Source organism: Danio aesculapii, chromosome 21 (assembly GCF_903798145.1).
Source record: "Danio aesculapii chromosome 21, fDanAes4.1, whole genome shotgun sequence".
Lineage (NCBI taxonomy): Eukaryota > Metazoa > Chordata > Actinopteri > Cypriniformes > Danionidae > Danio > Danio aesculapii.
Window position 1 is genome coordinate 42,342,752 of NC_079455.1, and position 23,242 is coordinate 42,365,993.

At 34.3% G+C, this 23,242-nt stretch overlaps 2 protein-coding genes across 2 annotated transcripts in view; both read left to right on the plus strand.

Moving 5' to 3' along the window:
- The window catches only part of atp8b1 (ATPase phospholipid transporting 8B1), a 90,030-nt gene extending 85,088 nt beyond the window's left edge, over positions 1-4,942 (plus strand). Inside the window, 1 exon segment of the mRNA XM_056445824.1 lies at positions 1,512-4,942. Coding sequence (XP_056301799.1) covers positions 1,512-1,742 — 231 coding nt within the window. The 3' untranslated portion in view covers positions 1,743-4,942.
- Positions 4,943-7,447: 2,505 nt separating this feature from the next.
- The window catches only part of dym (dymeclin), a 150,333-nt gene continuing 134,538 nt past the window's right edge, over positions 7,448-23,242 (plus strand). The window contains exons 1-4 of the mRNA XM_056445876.1: positions 7,448-7,638; positions 14,985-15,183; positions 19,248-19,300; positions 19,619-19,712. Of these exons, the coding sequence (XP_056301851.1) occupies positions 15,041-15,183; positions 19,248-19,300; positions 19,619-19,712 (290 nt within the window). The 5' untranslated portion in view covers positions 7,448-7,638; positions 14,985-15,040. The remainder of the gene's footprint in view (positions 7,639-14,984; positions 15,184-19,247; positions 19,301-19,618; positions 19,713-23,242) is intronic.

A 23,242-nucleotide genomic window follows, 5' to 3' on the forward strand; every position in this document is an offset into this window, starting at 1 on the left:
ATGTAAGATATTTACTAGTGCTGGACAAATATTAATCATGCTCAATTGCATCCAAAATAAAAGTTTGTTTTGACGTATGGTAAGTGTGTGTTTTATATATATTTATTAGGTATATGTAGGCCCACACTGAATCTGCGTGTGCAGAAATCTACAGATTTTTAGCCCATCATTAAGTCTGTGTTTACTTGTGTAAATGTGTGTAAGTTTATATATTTATTAAGTTTTTTAATTAATTCAACTAATATTATTGTGATATAATAATAGCAATAATAAGATGTTCATATGATTTATTTACAACTCAGTTTGTAAAGTAATATCTTCTGTCTTTTAGTAGAGATATTTTATGAGAGACTTGCTTTGTTTACCAAATAAGTGGATTTAATTGGATTGCAAACATTAAATAAAAGTTAAAAATGTATTATAATTTTTAAAAAGGTACCACCAGAAAGAATCTTATTTATCAAACATTTTATTTATCATAATATTTATTTAATTATTTATCAAACATTGAACTGAAAAATCATATTTAACGTTGAATATATTTTTTGTGTGAATTTAATTTATTCATATTTTCTATATTGTTTTTATTATGTCATATTTTTATGTAAATCCATCTTGCTGTTCATTGATTCATTGATTCATTTTATTTTCGGCTTAGTCCTCCCATTATTCCGGGGTAGCCACAGCGGAATGAACCGCCAACTTATCCAGCACATGTTTTACGCAGCGGATGCCCTTCCAGCCGCTACACATCTCTGGGGAATCCATCTTGCCATGAAATAGCCATAAGTTGCTGATGTGGCAATAAATAAATAAATAAAAATGTATTATTATTTATGTCATAAATTAAATTTTTAGTTATGATACTTTTAAAATCATTTCGCATAAACCGCAGATTTTTCACAAAATTCTTAGCAGAAATAGCACAAAATGTCCGCTGATTCTTTCTGGCCCTAGCTATATGTAATACAAACACATAAAAAAGTCTGCATGAACTAAAAGCTGCGACCATTTTATTCATATTGTGATGCAGTATCTAGAGAAACAGAATATTAAACGAGAACAGTGGGCGTGGCTTGTTTTTTCTAGTGGAAGCTGATTGGATGCAGTAAAGTAGGCATTTCAGATGGGGAAAGGGTTTGGGGAGAGCTATTACAACCTAACAGACTCCTCCTCCTCGCCATTTCTGTTTGTTGTCAAAACTGACAGCTGGAGGGGTGTGGTTAAGTATCTTAGCCACGCCCAATACCTCAGACTGACCCAATCTGAGAATTTAACTGAAAACAAACAGGAAGTGCATTTGCAGATTTTAATTAAAGATTAGAAGGGCAAACCATTATATTTTTCATAACGACATGCACAGATGAATTGTTCGGCACAGAACTAGCAATGTGAGCTAACGAAATCAACATGGTTAGATTTGATGTCATGTGTACTTTAAACTCGTCGTAACAGTCAGTGAATAGTTTCCATACCCACAACCAAGCTCACAGTGTGTTGTTTTCCTGCAGGTCCAGAGGAACAGAAAGAAATACGAGCTTGAGGATGAAGAAGACGAGAGGAAGAAGAGGAAGCCCACGTTCCAGCGCGGCGGACGTTCTCGTCGCTCCGCGTACGCCTTCTCGCACTCGCGCGGTTACGCAGACCTGATCGCGTCTGGACGCAGCATTCGGCAGCGGCCGCGAGTCCGACCCGAGCTCAGAGACAGCATTCGAGAAGTTCCTCACGCTGAAAACATCTGAAACTATCACTAACACACACGCCGAACGTGCCTTCACACCCTCAGCACAGCCAATCAGAAAAGGTCAAGTGTCATTTAAAGGGGCGGGACTAACCAAAGAGCCAATGGGGAATGGGGTAAGGGGCTTAAAGGGGAAGTACTAGTAAACACTGAAGATCTGAGCTGGTTTTAATGTTGAGCACGGTGTACAACACATCCTTCATCTCAGGTTCTTATTCTGTGTCTGTTATTCTGGAGTCTCACGTTTGTTTCCTTTCTTTATTCAGAATAATCCAATTTACTTCGAAAGGGAGAGAAAGTGTGTGTGTTTGTGTGTGTTTATGTTTGTGCGTGTGTCTGTTTGTTTGTTTATGTGTGCGTGTGTGTGAATGTGTTTGTAATTTCACCATCTATTAAAATATAAAGTGTGTGTGTGTCTGAATGTGTTTGTTATTTCATCAACAGTTAAAAGGTAAAGTGTGTGTGTGCGTGTTTGTGTGTGTGTGTGTCTGAATGCGTTTGTAATCTTACCACCTGTTAAAATATAAAGCGTGTATGTTTGCGTGTGTGTGTGTACATGTGTTTCTAATGTCACCAACATTTTAAATTGTAAAGTGTGTATGTTTGTGTGTGTGTGTCTGAATGTGTTTCTAAATTCACCAACTATTAAAATGTAGTGTGTGTGTTTGTTTGTGTGTGTGGGTGTGTGTCTGAATGTGTTTCTAATGTCACCAACTATTAAAATTGTAAAGTGTGTATGTTTGTGTGTGTGTCTGAATGTGTTTCTAAATTTACCAACAATTAAAATGTAGTGTGTGTGTTTGTTTGAGTGTGTGTTTGTGTGTGTGTGTGTGTGTGTCTGAATGTGTTACTAATCTCACCAACTATTAAAATTGTAAAGTGTGTGTGTGTGTGTGTGTGTGTCTGAATGTGTTACTAATCTCACCAACTATTAAAATTGTAATGTGTGTGTGTGTGTGTGTGTGTGTCTGAATGTGTTTCTAAATTCACCAACAATTAAAATGCAGTGTGTGTGTGTGTGTGTGTGTGTGTGTGTGCGTGTGTGTGTGTGTGTGTTTGAATGCGTTTCTAAATTCACCAACAATTAAAATGTAGTGTGTGTGTGTCTGAATGTGTTTCTAATCTCACCAACTATTAAAATTGTAAAGTGTGTATGTTTGCATGTGTGTGTCTGAATGTGTTTCTAAATTCACCAACAATTAAAATGTTGTGTGTGTGTGTGTGTGTGTGTGTGTGTGTGTGTTATCTCAACAACAATTAAAATGTAAAGTGTGTACGTTTGTATGTATGTATGTATGTATGTGTGTGTGTGTGTCTGAATGTGTTCATAATCTCACTAACAATTAAAATGTGGTGTGTGTGTGTGTGTGTGTGTGTGTGTGTGTGTGTGTGTGTGTGTGTGTGTGTGTGTGTGTGTGTGTGTGTGTGTGTGTGTGTGTGTGTGTGTGTGTGTGTGTGTGTCTGAATGTGTTCATAATCTCACTAACAATTAAAATGTAGTGTGTGCGTGTGCGTGTGCGTGTGCGTGTGTGTGTGTGTGTGTGTGTGTGTGTCTGAATGTGTTCATAATCTCACTAACAATTAAAATGTAGCGTGTGCGTGTGTGTGTGCGTGTGTCTGAATGTGTTCATAATCTCACTAACAATTAAAATGTGATCTGTGTGTGTGTCTATCTGTCTGTCTGTCTGTCTGCATGTGTTTCTAATCTCACCAACTATTAAAATGTAGTGTGTATGCTTGCGTGTATATTCATGTTTGTTTGTGTGTGTGTCTGTGTGTATTTCTAATCTCACCAACTATTAAAATCTTCTTTATTTGTACACTGCAAAAAATATTTTCCATGTCATATTTCGTCTTGTTCCCACGTTAGAAATATCAAAACGTCCACATTAACAGATCTCCACATGTTCCCGTTCATGCCTAAAATATAAAACACACAATTATACAATCAAATCTGTTACCATTCAATATTCAAAATTCCTCTCATAAGAAGTTCAGTAGAGTCATTTCACTTCAGGATGTTTACACATTTTAAAAGCAATACTTATTTAATAACTAATATAAAGGAATTGGATGTGTATTATGAGGGTATTCAGTTCACAAATGCTTTTTGTCTTCAAGCAATAAGCCCCAAAATGTTCTTTTTTATTAATTTATGCGTGAAATTTAAATATTTAAATATGATAATTAATATAAACATATACAACATTCTGTGAAATTGATATTCATCTCATTGTATTATCCAGCTTACACATATTTATGGAAAAACAAGTCTGATTGAGAAAATATTAGTTGCAGTGTAATGAAGGCTGTAGTTATTTTGAATACGTTTCTGCATAAATGTGAACTCCATAAGGAATTATCATCTTGATTTCCATAATCTACATATTTAAACCCTTTCTGCAGGAGTTGAAGGGTCGAATTTCCACAATCCTCACAACGGATTTCCTCACGGTTTGATTTTTTTCAGGGTGTCGGTGTTTCTTCTCGATGATATTCCTTATAAACCGTGAATGAATGAATGACTTTTAGAGTGGCGAAGCATCATGTTTACATTAATACTCGTTTATTGCTCAGAAAGCGCTCAGTTTTTGATATTTCCCATAAAATCAGCTTGGAAGGGTCATGGATTATATTTTTAATGCACTCGCTGGGGTGTTTTCCTTCACTGAAAACTGGATTCACTTCTTTTTCTTGAGCTAAGTGGTTGCAGACTATTTATATGAGCTGAGTTTAAAGTTAAACATGGCTACATTTGTTTAAATTCAGCCTATATAAATGGTTTGCAAGCGTTTACCTCAAAAGAAATGTAGTAAATCCAATGAGTGATTGTTTTCAGTGCTGCTGTTCTGTGAGTTTATTTTATATTTGGGTCGTCTCGCCATCAGATACGGCTGAATCATCTTGAGTTTGTTTGCTTCTCTCATCGAAATGACTTTGCACTTTGGTACAGGGATCTGGGAGGTGGACGCCTTTCTTATTTTAACCCTAGTTACGTGAACGCTGTTACAACGTTTTTAAGAGTTGATGATGTTATGATGAGAAACACTATATTTATTCGGTTGATGTTCACCGAAAAGGCTTTATTCAGCCATATCAATGAGACAAATCTGCATTTACACAGCTCTGTGGATTGTCTGCCTGTAATGTACTGTAATATACTTTGCACAGATGTCTATAAATAAAGAATTAGATACAGAATGTTCCTCTTTGACTGTTTGTTTTCATGGAGAAAAGTGTCTTCATTTAACTTTGACTATAATTAGAAGAGTAAATGAACTGTAAAAAATTTATATCTGTAAATTTGCTGTTTTCTATATTTTGTGATTCATACTTTTATTTTGTATATTTCTGCTTAGGAATTGCATTATGGGAGTTTGATCTTCCTTCCAACAACTGGCCACTTTATTAGGTACATCTGTCCAACTGCTGGTTAAAGCAAATTTCTAATCATGGCAGCAACTCGATGCATTTAGGCATGTAGACATGGTCAAGACGATCTGCTGCAGTTCAAACCGAGCATCAGAATGGGGAAGAAAGGTGATTTAGAAATCTAGAATTTGAAATACTGCTCTGAGTATTTCAAAAACTGCTGATCTACTGGGATTTTCACGCATAACCATCTCTAGGGTTCACAGAAAATGGTCTGAAAAAGAGCGCAAATGCCTTGTTGATGCCAGAGGTCAGAGGAGAATGGCCAGACTGGTTCCAGCTGATAGACGAGGTCTGCAGAAGAGCATCTCTGAACGCACAACACGTCCAACCTTGAGGCAGATGGGCTACAGCAGCAGAAGACCACACCGGGTGCCACTCCTGTCAGCTAAGAACAGGAAACTGAGGCTACAATTCACACAGGCTCACCAAAACTGGACAATAGAAGATTGGAGAAATGTTGCCTGATCTGATGAGTCTCCATTTCTGCTGCCACATTCAGATGGTCGGGTCAGAATTTGGTGTCAACAACATGAAAGCAAGTATCCATCCTGCTTTGCATCAATGGTTCAGGCTGGTGGTGGTAGTGTAATGGTGTGGGGGAGATTTTTTTGGCACACTTTGAGCCCATTAGTACCAATTGAGCATCGTGTCAACACCACAGCCTACCTGAGTATTGTTGCTGACCATGTCCATCCCTTTATGACCACAGTGTACCCATCTTCTGATGGCTACTTCCAGCAGGATAACACACCATGTCAGAAAGCGTGAATCATCTCAGACTGGTTTCTTGAACATGACAATGAGTTCACTGTACTCAAATGGCCTCCACAGTCACCAGGTCTCAATCCAATAGAGCACTTTTGGGATGTGGTGGAACGGGAGATTTGCATCAACAAAACAATGCTAAAACTAACAGTTTTTTTTTTTTGAGTAAATTATAATTTAAATATCTACCAAATAAAAAATGACAATAATAATATGACCTCTTTATTTTGTTTAAAACAACATAAAAATACTTTACTGCCACCTAGTGGAATGAAATGAAACCTTCAGAAAGAACAAGCAGATCATAAACAACACACCCGACATGCATCGCACAATTGGCAGGGTTTTCAGTAGAACAAGACCATATTTATCAGTCTACTCCAATGTATGTGATCAGAGCACTCTTCAGAATTCCTTTGTCAGTGTTTTACTTCCCTCCATCTCAATTTGTGCGCCACCAAAACAACCTATAATACGAATAGATTATTGGATTATTCTGATAATTATTTTGGAAATATCACAGATACATGTCCTTCTTTCCTCTTGCTGTATTTGTGTTATGTATTTGTTTAATTCTTTTTTTTTATGGTTTTATATGTGTTTATAGTATTATTTAACCTGATCTGTTGAGAGGATGCAGACCTGGTGCAGTGCAATCTGAGCTGCATCCAATGCATTTTAATGCACTCACCTCACCCCACCCCTAACCCTACCCATCACCGTGACGTCACTCACTCCATCGAGTGCATTGTGTATGACTTTGCATCGCTGAGTGATGCAATCTCAGCTTGTATCATACAGGCTGCATCCAGATACTATTGGATCTGTTAGGTTATCATCATTGTTACTATTATTGTCTTTTTTTGTGTCGGATTTTGTATTTGTTATTGAAGTCAATTAAAAATAAACCTATATTACAATGAAAATCACCTTTTTTATTAACATAAGTAACAGGGAATACTTAAAACGTTAATTTGTGCTAATATTGTGTGACCTGAATACAAATTATACATATTTATTGTACATCAAGTAACACAAGTGATACAAGGGATAAGAAAAAAAAAACAATACATGAAGAAAAGCAAATATTTATAGAAAACTAAATGAAAAATATAAATATATATCAAAAGAAATAAAGCATAAGTATCTCAAAATATACTTAGATTATTAGGAATGATACATAGGCGTACGAAAAGGGATCTGATGACTTAAAGGTAATGATAATGTTATTTTTTCAGCAGAATCACTTTGTTAAACGTTAAAAACTCAAGTCTTTACATTTAATACATTTAAAGATTTCTTGCGTATCTTCAGCATACCCTAATAATTTATAAATATTTCCCAGTAGAAGCGTATTTATAAACGTAAAACGTCAAGATATTGAATATTAATGAGTTCGCGCCTACCTTCTCCCTCACCTTAGCATACTCATTAATATTCATGAGGCGGGTTTTCCATGTGATTGGCTCGTTCTTCTGCGCGTGCTCGTCGAGGTGGGATGTCACGAGCGTCATTGGCGACGTGGAGACGCAGAGTCAATACAGCACAGTAACTTACACTGTTAAACACACTTTACTAGATATTTACCATCACTAGTTATAGCCTATTTGCTCGCACTAATCTGAAAACACAAAGGAGCCCGTGTTACGGAACGAGAGGGGCTTTTCTGAGGCGCTGTCAGCTCTGACATTTAACAGGTAAGTTATTCTTGCCGCTAGCCTACTAGCAGGTTAGCATATAAGCTAACGCGTTTATAATGGGTTTCTCCATTCACTCGAGTCTGCAGGCTAATTTTTGCTAAGTGTATTCCTGCTCCCTGGACACTTATTAACTTATACATCAACAGTAAAGCACCGAGATGTAGCCATATAAAATGAATATTTAACCGGATTCTTGTTATTTCGTCTGCGTGTTGAAGAGTGTAATTTGACTGAAAGACAGCAGAGGAAAGCTAAGTAAATGAGTAAATACCTACAGGAAGTTTTGAATTGTACATTATTGAGCAGTCCTAATTACAGCCTGTTAAATCATATTTAGTTTGTGTTTATTAGACTGATGTTGTTCGTGTAGTTCAGTAATAATGGTTATTGTTGTACCTGCATTATACAGTACAACAGAAATACAGTCCAAACATTTGAATATGTAAATCATTACCTGTATATTGTAAGGCATTTATTAGATGCTGTGTTCATTGAGGTAAAGTTGGTTTTATATTCACACATTCAGACTTTCTCCTTAATTAAAAAGTATTCTTTGCAAAATTCTAAGTAGTGAAATCATAAGCAGCCACCGACTACCAAAGTACAAGTTCACTGTCAAATAAATGGTGCTAATGTTGTTTTGGAGTCATATTCACATCTGATTTCATACCGAATATTCAAAGTATCATGGTAAACACTATAGGGAGTGTGTCACTAGTTGTCATTGAACGAATGTGCGAATATAAGACCAACTTTACCTCAATGCTTCACCTAAAATCACCTATAATGTTGATAATTGCGTTGAATATTGCAATAATTAGTATATTACTAATCAGTAATTAGTATTAGTATTTATACAGTAACACCTGATAAGGAAATGGGAAGCCTTTTCATTGGAGGTTTACAAAAAAATTAAACAAGAAACAAGACATTATATTTGCATATACTATTTGCATGGATGTATGTTTATGTGTCAGAGATGAGAAGACACATATTCTGGGTTCATACGGTCCTGGGAAACCTGGAAAAGTCATGAAATTTCGAAAAGGCATTTTCCAGGGCTGGAATTTTTTTTGGAAAAACAAATAAACCCCCATAATGTTTTGGAAAAGTCATGAAAATTTGTTTAATAATTATCTGTGTACTTGAAAATATTTGAGATGTGCTTGACTTATATTTGACACAAAATTTGATGGGTAAACAAAAAAAAAATTAAATGAATAAAATAAGCAATAACTTCAAAAATCAAAAGCAATTTTAGCTTCGCCCTCTTTTACTCGCTTTGACCCTAATTCAAGATGCATTTTGAGTGTCATGTGTAGGCATGGGACAGTTACTGTTGTCAAGGTATACCGTGGTTTGGAATAGTATACGTTTTAAGACCACCAACATTTCCTGTAATATCGTTCCTGAGGAATATGTAAGATTTTTATTTACTTTTTTTTTTTTTTAGGACAACAATATCTCCAGCAGATAAGAGATCCAGAGATGCCATTTTAAATTGTTAAGAAATCTGTATTTTTGATTACATGGAAGTCGGCAGAAGTCCATGATTCGTTTTCATTATTTAACCTGATGTGTTTACTGCTCCAAAATATTTTAAATCTTTCAAAAACTAAACTGTATTGTTTTTTTAAAGGAAAAAAAAAGATTGTTGTTTTTTACCCAGACATTTAAAAAGAATATATTTAAGAGCAGTACACTATAAAAAATGACACAATACCATCATACCGTGAAACCGTGATATTTTTATCCAAAGTTATCATACCATCCAAATCTTATACCGGCCCATGCCTAGTCATGTCCAGAAACAATATCTAACTGCAGAGGTAAGATACTGTGGGTGCTAAAGGCTAATTTGTACAAATCTTAAGTCTTCTGAAAACACAAACCAGCATTTATAAAATTGTCACGCAGACAGCAAGATACTTTATAAAAACTATTTTACAGATATGAAAATAAATATAAACTACATGGATTATCACATTTTTTGATGTGCTGTAATAAATTTGAACGTGCATTTTTTTCTTTTTTACCACGTCTGCATAGACATAACATGAAACACAAAACAAGATTGTAAATATTTACCTGAAAGTTTTGGGAAAGTCATTGAAAAGTCATGGAATTTTAGTAGTAAAAGTGTGTATGAACCCGGCATATTGGTGTTTGCAAGTGTTGAATTGACAGTGTCTGCTGTAATTTTTACAGAACTTTTATAAAATAAAAAAGAAATATGGGCCAAATATTGTCCATAATCATTTAGCATATTAGTTTTAAATAAAATTATTTTATTATATTTAAGAGCTCAAAATAGGTAGGTAGGTAGTGTTTTGAAGGATAGTGCTGAAGTTTAAAATTGACAATTAATTAGTTTATTAAGGCTGCATTTGATCAGTAAATACAGTTTTTTTTAATGTGTTACTGAATGGGTCATAAAGATGTCTGACATGATTTTTTGCATTGAAAACTGAATATTTTAGCAGGTATGTTTTGTGAATAGTGTTAAAAGTGTATATTAAAAATATATATATATAATACATGTTTTTATTTATATAAATGGAAATAGATAGGTAAATAAATATTTTCTAAGGAAATTTTCACAGTATGTCTGATAATATTTTTTCTTCTGGAGAAAGTCTTATTTGGTTTATCTCAGCTAGAATAAAATCATTTTTTAAAAACTATTAGCCCCTTTAAGCTATATATTTTTTGAAAGTCAACAACAAACAAACCATTATTATACAATAACTTGCCTAATTACCCTAACCTGCCTAGTTAACCTAATTAACCTAGTTAAGCCTTTAAATGTGACATTAAGCTGTATAGAAGTGTCTTGAAAAATATCTAGTAAAATATTATTTACTGTCATCATGACAAAGATAAAATAAATCCGTTATTAGAAATTAGTTATTAAAACTATTGTGTTTAGAAATATGTTAAAAATCTCCTTTAAACACAAATTGGGGAAAAAAAATAAACAAGGGGGCTAATAATTCTGACTTCAACTGTACATTTAACCTCATATAAGCTTTTAAAACAGTGCACATATTCATCCCGAATAGTCACGCTACACAACTCGACTCATGTACTCATGCGACAAATAATACTGATACTAATCTGTAGCTGATTGTGACAAAACTCTTCTGCCTGTTCAGAATAAACAGAACAGGATTTATTGCTTATTTCTGTTGTGCCAAACCTGTATTGAATCGTGACCCAAAACTGAGACGCTACTGAGCCATGATTTCTGTGTACCATTGCACACCTAATATAAAATATCTGTATAATAATGGAGAAATGTTTAGACTGGTATACAGCATTATATACAGATAATATAACAATAATAGTGTGTCATTTCAGAATTGCAACTTGACATGCATTAAAATTTGGAATGAAAATCTGTTAGTAATTGCTATAAAAAACAATGTTACGATACAAATATGTGCAGTCAGAAAAAAATAATGAATGGATTTTCTTCTTCTCTGAGGCTTGTGTGTGGCCTGCTTTCTCCCACAACTGTAAATTGAGTTTCCTAATAATACAAGAGTATCCTGATAAGATCCATCAGAACAGACTGAGTAAACCAGGATGTAGAAAACAGCAGCTTCTCAAGCCAGTTTCACAATGCACGTGTGTGTGTGTATGTGTGTAAAGGGTGTGTGCTTAACAAATAGGTGTGTGTGTGTTTGTGTGTATTCTCTCTATCCATCAAAGCCATTTCATGTGTGTTTACTGGCATAGGGGCCATTAGCACAATGTTTTCAGAATAAAATTTCACAATTTGTATACGTTTTTTTTTTGCCTGTTCGTTTACATGAAAGTGGCATTTCTGATGTAAACGACAAAGTTCATTGCACGTGTAATGGTCGACTGATTAGTACAGTCAAAAATATGACTATAATGGATGTTTTCAGCAGCAATAATAAGCACAAATGTGCAAGTTAAGTTCAGTGCTATTGTTTACATTCTGTGCCTCCAATATGGCCGACTAATGATGTGTCATGAAAACGTTGTAGGGCACCCACTAATGACTAGGGTTGCACGGTTTACCAGTACTATGCTAGTATTGTGATACTATGGCTCCAAAATACTGGCGGTGCCACTGTAGTTTGTAAACGGTAGTATCGTCATTAACCGTCTATCTACAATAGATAATGTTGCATGTGAAAAAGTCACTAAAATGCTTACCGGTTTGTGTAACAATAGACCATTTAATTTTAATCGTCTGTGGAGCCCTTTAAGGTTGCAGAATTGTGTAGAAAATGCACCTTTAATGGTAGCACGTTTTCTAACGCTTCAGTTCGAACGCACATCTCAACTGGTTCGTTTCAGTAGCTACAACAACTGCGACAATCTCCTAAAAAGAACAACTCACAAAGTGAAGTTATGAATTACTTTGGATTGTTAGCTGATTGGACTTAAAAAAAGACAAAAACCCAAAATAGCAACATTTAAAGGGCACCTATGGGGGAAAATCTTCCTTTCAAGCTGTTTGGACAGACATATGTGTAGGTATAGTGTATAGAGCGTCATATTGGGGTGATATAAACACACCCAGTCAATTTTTCTGAATTTAACAACATAAAAACGGTGGACCAATTGGAGCGGTTTTGAGACCGACCGCAACTTGATGTAGGAGTGCGGTCCACCCGCCCACCGAATTGATTGACAGCTGCGTATTAACATGTCTCCGTAGTAACAAGTATAATCATATCAACAAGACAGGAAGTGCGCAAAGCAACCGGGAATAAAAGATCTGTTCAGTTTGCTAGGATCATCAATTGTGTGTGTGTGTGTGTGGGTGCGTGCGTGCGTGCGTGCGTATGAACTTTAATAATAAAAATAACAATTTTTATTTATATAGCGCCTTTCCAGAGCTCAAGGACACTTTACAAAGAATGCGACAAAAAGAGATAGTACAAGCAGATGAAAGATACCCAAACATACAGGAAGTCAAATATAACAAACTGGAAATACAAAAACAAGACCTAAGACAAATAAGCAGAGTGCAGGTGGATCAGATGAAGTGGTCAGTTTGGCAGGTCAGAAGTGAAGGATTCAGAAAATAAGTGAGTTTTAAGTAAGGATTTTAATTCAGAGATATGATTGGCAGAACAGTGTGAGCGTGGTGGAGAGTTCCAGAGTTTGGGTGCAATAACACTAAATGATCTGCCCCCCATTGAAGAGAGGCGGTCATGAGGGAAAAAATGCTCTTTTGTAACAAATTTCATTCGGTATAATTTGTATCTTTATTTTAATGTATTTTTGTTGGTCAGTTATCTACAGAATAAACGAAAAGAATGAATAAATATTAGGTGGAGTGAGGTGCAAATAATACATTTTGGCCTTAGGGGAATTATGAATTAAATTCAAGTAGGCCAATTCTAACATAAAATATAGTATTTCTTACAATTTTCTACAGTTTCTACTGTTTTTTACAATTTTTTACTACTTGGTATTGTGATACTTCAGCTGGTATAGTATCATAAGATTATTTAATAGTATCGCGACAACCCTACTAATGACTATATTTATTAAACATATGAAGAGTTCACATGAAAAAACCATCTGTGCCATCTGGAATTTTCTTCTATGATGGCCGTTTTTTCTTAACCCCTTATGTTAACGTTCAGTTATTTAATGTTGAAAGAGATGAAAATAACCTATTTTTTGCCATAAGAGTCAAATTACTGAACCTAAACATAGGAGCCTGAGAAAAATGCAAATTTTAGATGAAAATTTCAGAGATTTTTGCATCTGAACTCTTCATATGTACTTTATTTAACAGTTATTCTATTTAAAGTGTGAAAACTAAATTTAAAAGGTAAAACAATATAAAATGATGTCATTGTTGGTTGTTTCGACGAATCTCAACAGCCCTACTCTATTGGTGGATCACATGTAAATGACATGTTGATCCCGCCCTCACCCCAGTAAACAGCAATCAGAGAAGAGAACAGATGAAGAGGGGCTGGATGTTATTTTGCTTAAACAAAACATTGGGCACATGAGTTGAAATAAAAAATGTGCACGGATGAATCATTTGTAATAGGGCTGAACAATATATCGTTTGAGCAATGATATCGCAGTGTGTGTATCCTCAATAGTCACATCGCAGGACTAGATTATTTATTTAAGATTAAATATTAAGATATTATTAAATATATATTTTTCATTATTTATAGAATGATATCCATGTTATTTTACATTTAATTGTTCAATTTCTGTACTGTTACTTTCCCAAGAATACCATAAAGCACGGTTTACTTAAAGCACTGACTTAATCATCCCAGTTGATCTCAATTAATCAAATCTTCCCAATTAGAGCTTTTTAAATCATCTGGTTAATTAAATCTGTATTCATATTAGGCATGTGCCGGTATCACATTTTCATGCTGCGATTAATTGATTGAGCTTTTATCACGGTATACGGTATTATCACGATATTGTAATTCGTTTCACGTGATTTGCGTTTTTAGCCGTGTACTAGAATGAACAGAACTTTTCAGAATCGCTAAATGAAACGCCGGTGTGTTTACCGCGATTTCTCTGCGCCTCCCTTGCGTTTCTTCTCTCTGACTCTCGACTATTTTGACAAATACACACAGACGACGCACGCTCACACGGAGTCCAAAATAGGAGTTTGTGATTGGGCCAGCCCAATGTCCATACCGAAAAGAGCCAATGGGCTGCAGAGTGTCACATGGACCGGCCCGGTCTGTCTGTCCGGGAAAAAAAGCATCTACATTCAGAGAGTCACAGATCACTGCAGCGTCAATCAATAAGGCAGAAAAAAACGATAGGCTGCTAAGCCTTTTATGGGCCGATCAAATCATAAGACGATGATCAGCCCGGCCCAAAAAGTACGTCGGCCCTCCGGGAAAGTGCCCGGTCTGCCAGAAGGCAAGTCCGCCCCTGCGTGTGAGGATTATAGTGCGGTGGCAGCGGCGGCTCCACTGCGTGCACACAGGGCTTCTACATGTGGGGATTGTTTACATCAGAGTGCGCATCAGTTCTGCGCAGCATATACGCAGTGTTTCTTCAAGCGGTTGATGGAAAATAAGCTAAGGCGCGTTCTAAGAATATAAATTCGGATCTATTATTTTTCACGGTATTTGAAGTGCCCGCGATAACAATATCGTGCATATTCATTACCGTGATTTATCGCATTACCGAATACCGGCACAAGCCTAATTCATATAACAATATTTATCACAGAAAACATCACATAGTCAGATTTTTCCAATATTGCGCATCCCTAATTTATAACATGTAAAATAATTTAGTGAAAACATATTGATTTGGTGTTGTTGTTCAAGCATGTGTCTCTGGTGCTTCCGCAGGTTTGTGTGTGTGGAGATGAGGCGTTGAGGGCGTCTCTGGGGGATTTTGGGGGCTGATGATGGGTGCAAACACCAGTCAGGTGAGCGACCTGTCGGAAAGCCAGAGCATCCGCACTCTGATTGGTCCAGACGCCATTTCAGAAAACGAGCCCTTCTGGAACCAGCTGATCTCATTCACCTTCACCAGCCCCACCTGCAGGTGAGATTAACATCAATGATGTGCTAAAATAAAGCTACGGTCACACTAGGCTTTTCCTCCCATAGACTTCCATTCATACGCAGGCGAATGCATCAGACCGGAAATGCAGGGTCATGCGTTAAGTTTCGCAGTTCGCTAAGTTGCAAAGTTCAAGCTTGGTGAACTCTGACCTGCGCATCACTTGACTGCGTGAAACCAATCGAGGATCCAAACATGACCTCTCTGAACAGAAATTTAAAACATGAAGCAATCGCTGGCTTTTTTTAATGTCTAATCATCTTGTTTAATCCCGCCCCTTTTTCGTAGCGCCGCACGACAGAATTTTGCACACACAAAGCCCAGTGTGACCGCAGCTTAAACCCTTTTTACAAGAGTGTTATGACGTATTTAATGGCCATTAGCATCAAATCCTTGAAAGTTTTTAATGTTTGAAGGAGTGATTGAATTCGAGTATTGATTTGTTTGTTTTGCTCTTTGGTAAATTTCTCGGACACATTATATTTTAAGTTTCTTTGTCAGAATCTGTGATAGTTATTTAACCCTTAGCGAGCTTTATATTAGTAAAGAAACAAAGACTTTTAATTTCTGTCATGTATACAAACTTTACTTTAATTAAATAATATTTTATTTTCTTTCTTTAATTTTAATAATTTTCACTGATAAGATACTATAGGACGCTTTATGGCTGCCATCTTGTGGTCAAATGCGAAAATTCAATAGCCGTCTGAACACTCAGTGCATTTTGTGTATTTTCTAGTTGTTCAGTATTCATGGGTTGTACATTCGCTATTATGGTGCATTGTGGGATTGATTGAGTGCACTTCAGAATACTCAGAAAATGATCTTTGCTGCAGTTTTTTGGGGCAACTTAATTGTTTTATGTTCAGTTCACTTAAATGTGTTATGACAATTAAGTCAACTTAATCGATTTGTGTTGGGACAACATAAAGAAATTGTCTGGAACCCAGCATTTTTTTTACAGTGAACGTCCACTATAGTTGTGGACAGCACTAGAAATGGCTGATCTCTCAAATAGTGCACTATTTAAGAGTATAGAGGGCGATTTCGAATACAGCCATGGTTGAATGTAGAATATTTGTGTAAACTCAATTCGTTTCTTAAAGTATTATTATTTTATTAAGCAAACTATTTATTACACACCTAAGAAATTAACCTGAATAATTTGGTTATCTTGATGCTTTTTGCCTGCTGTTTGGCTCATAGACTGTTTTTCACATGCTATATATGACCCTGGACCACAAAACCAGTCTTATGTGTCACAGGGTTTTTTTTTTTTGGGAATAGACAAAAATACATTGTATGCATTAATATGATTGATTTTTCCTGTATGCCAGAAATCATTAGAATATTAAGTAAAGATCATAATCCATTGAGATATTTTTAGCATAATACATTGCTAAGATTTTAAAGAGTGACTTTAAATGCCATTCTCTCAATATTTCGATTTTTTTTTTAGATGATTTCAGATAGTTTCAAATAATTTGACCAAATATTATTAACAAACCATACATCAATGGAAAGTTTATTTATTCTGCTTTCAGGTGATGTATACATTTCAGTGTCAAAAGATTTACCTTTATTAATGGTTTTGTTTTGAGGGTCACATATAATATTTTCACACTTATTTGGACACAGAGGTGTGACTTTGGGTCACTTTTATAGTTATAAAACAATATTCACAATTTGTAACGACAGTCGGTAAATCAGTTGTCAACAAAATGTTTCCTGCATTAGTATTGTACTTTTACTCTTCTCTTAAATAAATGTAAATAATTAAATCAGTATTATTTATTGCTAAATGATCTTTTAATTATACAGCAGGTGGCTTCATGGAATTAAATGTTATAACAATATACCATAATGTAAATATTAAAGATGTCTTCTTAACTACAGCATAAGCATCATACATTATTAACAGAAGCTGGGACTGGCAGTGAAGCTAAATTAACATGTTTATCAATTTATAAATGAGTCCAGCACGCAGACTCCCATGGCACTTGACATTTCTAGCAAAACAGCAAAGGAGAAAACACAAATACACAATGCTCGCTGACTGAAGATGACGTATCTGCTGTGTGATAGTTGTAAAGTAGATGTCTGTTACTGTATATTGCATGTTGTGTGTTTTCTGTCATATGTGGGGATTTTTCTGCTAATGCATCGACTGAATGTGGATGTGCATTGATGTCATGAGCTTAAAGTGCGTGTGGGACAGTTAATCAGTGAGACACTAGAGGGAGCCAGAGAATCACCATTTCAACAGCGGTAGGGAACCAATGGCTCGCGAGCCTCATGTGGCTCTTCAACCAAAAATATGTGGCTCTCCAGCTGTCTCCCTTCAATAATATTTTACATTTTAATGCTATATATATATATATATATATATATATATATATATATATATATATATATATATATATATATATATATATATATATATATATATATATATATATATATATATATATATATATATATATGCTTTATAGTAGTAATATATGCATATAGTTGTACTATATACCGCAATGGCTCTTAAACAAAGTGCATTTGCCCTGAAATGCCTTTTTGCTGCAAAAAAGTTCCAGACCCCTGTTGTAGAATGTTCATTATGACCAGGGCCAGACAGAATCCACAGACATTTTTTTTGCTATTTCTGTGCATAATTTTGTAAAAAATCTACAGTTTTTATTTTTATTTTGGGAGTGTAGTAACTAAAATCTTGAAACATGAAATAAAAAACAATCCCTTTTTAACTTTTATTTAAGGTTTTCAATGCAAATCCAATTAGATCCACTTGTTTGCACCCAACAAAGCAAGTCTCGTATAATACACACTCAAAAAAATTGACACAATTAATTTGTTTTGGGACAATATAAAGCAATTAAGTTAATGTATTAGTTTTTACAACTGAAAATGCATTAAATATTGCATTAAACAATTGTGTTGTTTCAGCTCATTTTAAATGAGTGGTTTGAACAAACACTAAACGTCATTGAGTGCGTTTACTTAAAGATAAAAAACAATACTTTACAAACTGTATTGTAATTCAATCATATTTAACATTTTCAAATAAGTTAAATATATTTCAGAATTTAATATCAAAACTGAATAAATATATATTTACACATATTTAGATGACTAAATCAACATATTTAATGATGGGCTAAAATCAGCATATTTTTGTGACGTTCTTTTGTATTGATCAAATATTGTTTACTCGAATTATTTTCATTCATTGATTTTCTTTTCGGCTCAGTCCCTTTATTAATCTGGGGTTGCCACAGTGGAATGAACCGCCAACTTATCCAGCACGTTTTACGCAGCGGATGCCCTTCCGGCGGCAACCCATCCCTAGGAAATATCTACACACACTCATTCATACACTACAGACAATTTAGCCTACCCAGTTCACCTGTACATGCGGTCTTTGGACTGTGGGGGAAACCGGAGCACCCGGAGGAAACCCACGCGAACGCGGGGAGAACTCCACACAGAAACGCCAACTGACCCAGCCAAGGCATGAACCAGTGACCTTCTTGCTGTGAGGCGACAGCACTACCTACTGGGTCACTTTTTAAAAATTATTTATTATTATTATTATTATGTATTATTTGATTATTTTTTAATAATTTAATTTAATTTGTTTTTAATCTAGATGGATTATTGAAAATATTATTGAATTATTATATTTTTTACCATTAGAGGCTGGCTATATTCACACACTGTTGCCACAGAGCTGTTTAAACCCTTAATAAAAGGGATTTTTGCATAATGATCCCCTTTAATGCCCAACAATGTGAAATTTGTGCCCAATATTTAGTATTTGCAACATTTCACAGTGATAATACTGTAACACCTCTTAAATTGACTCATTCATGAGTGATATCTTCAAGTTTAAGTCCATTCAATGAATGAGAAAACTTATGAAGTTGTTTAATCAAGATGAACTGTTTAACTCAAGAGCATCAGGCAATAAGTTTTCCAGTGTATATGATCCTAATCTCCCTCTCTCTCTCTGTGTGTGTGTGTGTGTGTGTTTGCAGTGCTGATGCTAAACTCCTGGAGGAGGCTGTCGTCCCGCTGGCCAAGACTCTGAGTACGTGTGTGTTTTTATGAGTGATTTATTGCCGTTTCATTATAGTCCAGACACACACTGATTTCAGAGGCTCTGTCTTGTGAAATAAAGCTCTGTAATTTCAGGCGCATGAAGCCACAGCATTCAGACTGATACCGATCACATGTCAGCTCTGCTTTTATCACGCACTGGACTGTGTGTAATTTATTGACTTTATTGATCCGAACTAAATCACAGGCGTCTTTAGTGCATTCAGTTGATCTGGTTTTGTAGCACGTATCATGAATAGCCTAAGGATGGGATGGGAATGATGTTTTGTGTTTTTGATCATCTTCATAGTTGAGAATAACCCCAGGTCCGGGAACTTCGGGGCGTTGGTGAGAGTTTTTCTCAGCAGAACCAAAGAGCTGAAGATTTCCACAGAATGCCAAGAGTAAGTCAGAAAACTCTTAACTGAGGTGTGCTCATATCTAAGGTTTTTAATGTGTTTTTGTATCATTTATTATTGAATTATGAAGTTTACAGGTGTTTTCATTTCATTTACGGTTGTAAATTGCATTATGGGATGTCGATCTCTGCTCTGTCGACTTTTGATGATGAAAATGAAACTCTACAGTTTAACAAAGTGACTTTTTAGATGTCTGAAATAAAATAATGTATAAGTAATAATATAAAATAAGAGAAAATGTGCTTCAGTTTATTACAAGGTGTTTGTAGTGTAATATACAACACCAACCCAGACAATATAGCACTTTAAAACAGGGACTCAAACTCAAATTGGCAGGGGGCTATTTCAATGACTGACAATGCTTAGGAGGGCCGTTTTAACATTTAAGGACAAGAAAAAAAGTGGAAACCTGATGTAATTGATGCATCTTAGGACAACAGACATGACTTTTATATTCCAACCACTACCGGTCACCAGTGTTAATGCAAATCAGCACGTTTATCATAACATCAGTAGGGCCAGACGGAATCTGCGGACGTTTCTTGCTATTTCTGCAGAGAATTTTGATAAAAATCTGTGGATTTCTGCTGAATTATTTTGGGAGTATCATAACTAAAACCTTAATATGTGAAATAAAAAATAATATCTTTTTAACTTTTATTTAATGTTTAAAATACAAATCCAATTAGATCCACTTTATTTGGTAAACAAAGCAAGTCTCTCATATAATATATCTACTAAAATACAGAAAATATTACATTACAAACTGCATTGAATCAGATGAACATTTTCACATTAGTCAATAATATTACTGTAATTAAAAACTGAATGAATATAGATTTACACACATTTACTCAAGTAAATAAACAGAATTAATGATTGGCTAAAAATCTGCTGAATTCTGCGTGCGCAGGTTCCGTGTGGGCCTACACATCAGCTGCTGAAATATATCTGTGGTTGTTGTGTATGGCCGAGCATTAGACACGCACTCAGTCATTCTTCCACTGAATATATACAGTTTTGTTTCTTGTTGTACATATTGAAGGGGGAGTTTAAATTGATATGAAAATGCTACAAATTATAGGCATAATAATTATTATTCTGTCCAAACTAATTGGATTGTCCCAATAGCGTAAGAACAGCAGAAAGCAGTTTGGGTAACTTAAGTGACCTTACTGGCAATTGTTCCTCTCATTATCTTTCTTTTTTTGTAAAACAACAACAAGGAGGGGGAAAGTATGTACATATTCACATTTACTTTAACAAGTTTAATACAACTAGCAGTACAATTTTAATTTTGTTCATAGTTTTTATGCAAATCTTAATTAGCAAAATGAAAGTAAAACAAATGCAGTACTTTAAAGGTCAGCATGGTGGGGGGTCAAAACCACAAGTGGCTAGACGCGACTGCACAACAATGATAGTGGATCAAAATATATGTTTTGGCGGGCCGAATCTCGTTATATTTTTGGCATCAGTTGCGGGCCGGTGGGAGGAGGAAGGCGGTGCGTAAAACAAGACCCTTGTTTTAAACTATTTAAAATGTTTATAAAAGTCACTTTTTTTTTTTTTTTTTACTTTTTAAAGGTTTAAAGCATTGGAAGAAAGATGAAGGTCCCATAATGTAATTCAAAAGTAGAAATAAACAGAAAAAAATAAAAAAATAAATCACAAAATACAGAAAGCTGCTAATTTAGGGATATTTTTTACAGTAAAATCCTTATATTATATTAAATTATATTAAATTATATTATATTATGTTATATACACACACACACACACACACACACACACACACACACACACACACACATATATATATATATATATACACATATATGTATATATATACACAGTTGACGTCCCCAGAATTATTTGTCCCCTTGTTAATTTTTTTCCCTAATTTTTGTTTAACGGAGAAATTTTTTTTCAACACATTTCTAAAAATAATAGTTTTAATAACTCATTTCTAATAACTGATTTATTTTATCTTTGCCATGATGACAGTAAATAATATTTGACTAGATATTTTTAAGACACTTCTATACAGCTTAAAGTGACATTTAAAGGCTTAACTAGGTTAATTAGGTTAACTAGGCAGGTTAGGGTAATTAGGCAAACTATTGTATAATGATGTTGTTTTCTGTAGACTATTGAAAAAATATATTGTTTAAAGGGTCTAATAATTTTGACCTTAAAATGTTTTTTAAAAAATTAAAAACGGCTTTTATCCTAGCTGAAATAAAACAATTAAGACTTTCTCCAGAAGAAAAAATATTATTAGACATACTGTATATGTCTATATTGAACTTGCCTATGAGTTGTTGCTGATGTCTGCATACAAGAGTTGCCTTGTAGTTAAAAATAAAAGTCTATTTTTAAATATTGAATAATGGTGAATAGACTTTTATAAATGTTTCCAATAGGGCAATAAAAGCATATTTGATCAATCAACCTTTGAGGAAAAAAAAAAAGAGTTCTTGAAAATATTTTAATATCAACCTGTTTTCAATATAAAGAACATTTTATACAGTAGATGATGTTCTTGGATCTTGATCCCAATAAAGAAACATTGTTAAGTAGTACATGAAAATAATCTATATATACATGTCAGCATGCCTTTTTAAAATGGTTTGCCTTTTCATTTAATTTGCAATTAATTCTACATTCCACTATAGGGAATAAGTGTTTGTTTTTGGCTGTATTATTGAGTTTATTTAAAAAAAAGTTAAATCATCTTTAAATTCATCTTTAAATTTGGTTTATATAGTTTTTCTTTCAATTATTTTATAAAAACAAGAAAAGTATGTGAACCCCTGAACACCTCTCACAAATCTCTCCTTTAAATGAATGTTTTCTATAGAAAGCTTTACAGCATTATATTGGTGCATATACATTAGATTAGTCAGTACTGAAGCCAAATCTGCAGCAAAATAACTTGCGATAATAGTCCAAAAATGAGTCGTCCGAATCGTCGTCAGGGAAAAATATTAAATAACAAGAGCCAAAATCAAAAACAAAATATATATAAAATTGTTGAAATTTTGTAGCTTCTAATTTGTTTTTGCACTATTTTGCTTGAATTTAAATGTATTATCTTTCTATTTCTAAATATGTTTGGTAAATAAATTATTATTTTAATAAATATCTGTTTAATAAATCTGTTTTGTTCAAATGCACCAAAATATATGACCTATATTCACTGAGAAATAGAGATTTATTTATTTTATTTATATATATATATATATATATATATATATATATATATATATATATATATATATATATATATATATATATATATATATATATATATATATATATATATATATACATATATACATACAGTATTTTACTTTGCAACAATTGCATTTAAGCTTAATGAGTCCTGTGTTTTTAAGATACTATTTTAATATTATAAAATAAATAAATAAATAAATAAATAAATAAATAAATAAAAATGTCCCAATTCTCAGATGCTGAGATTTTTTTTTTTTTTTTTTAAGAATTCTTAA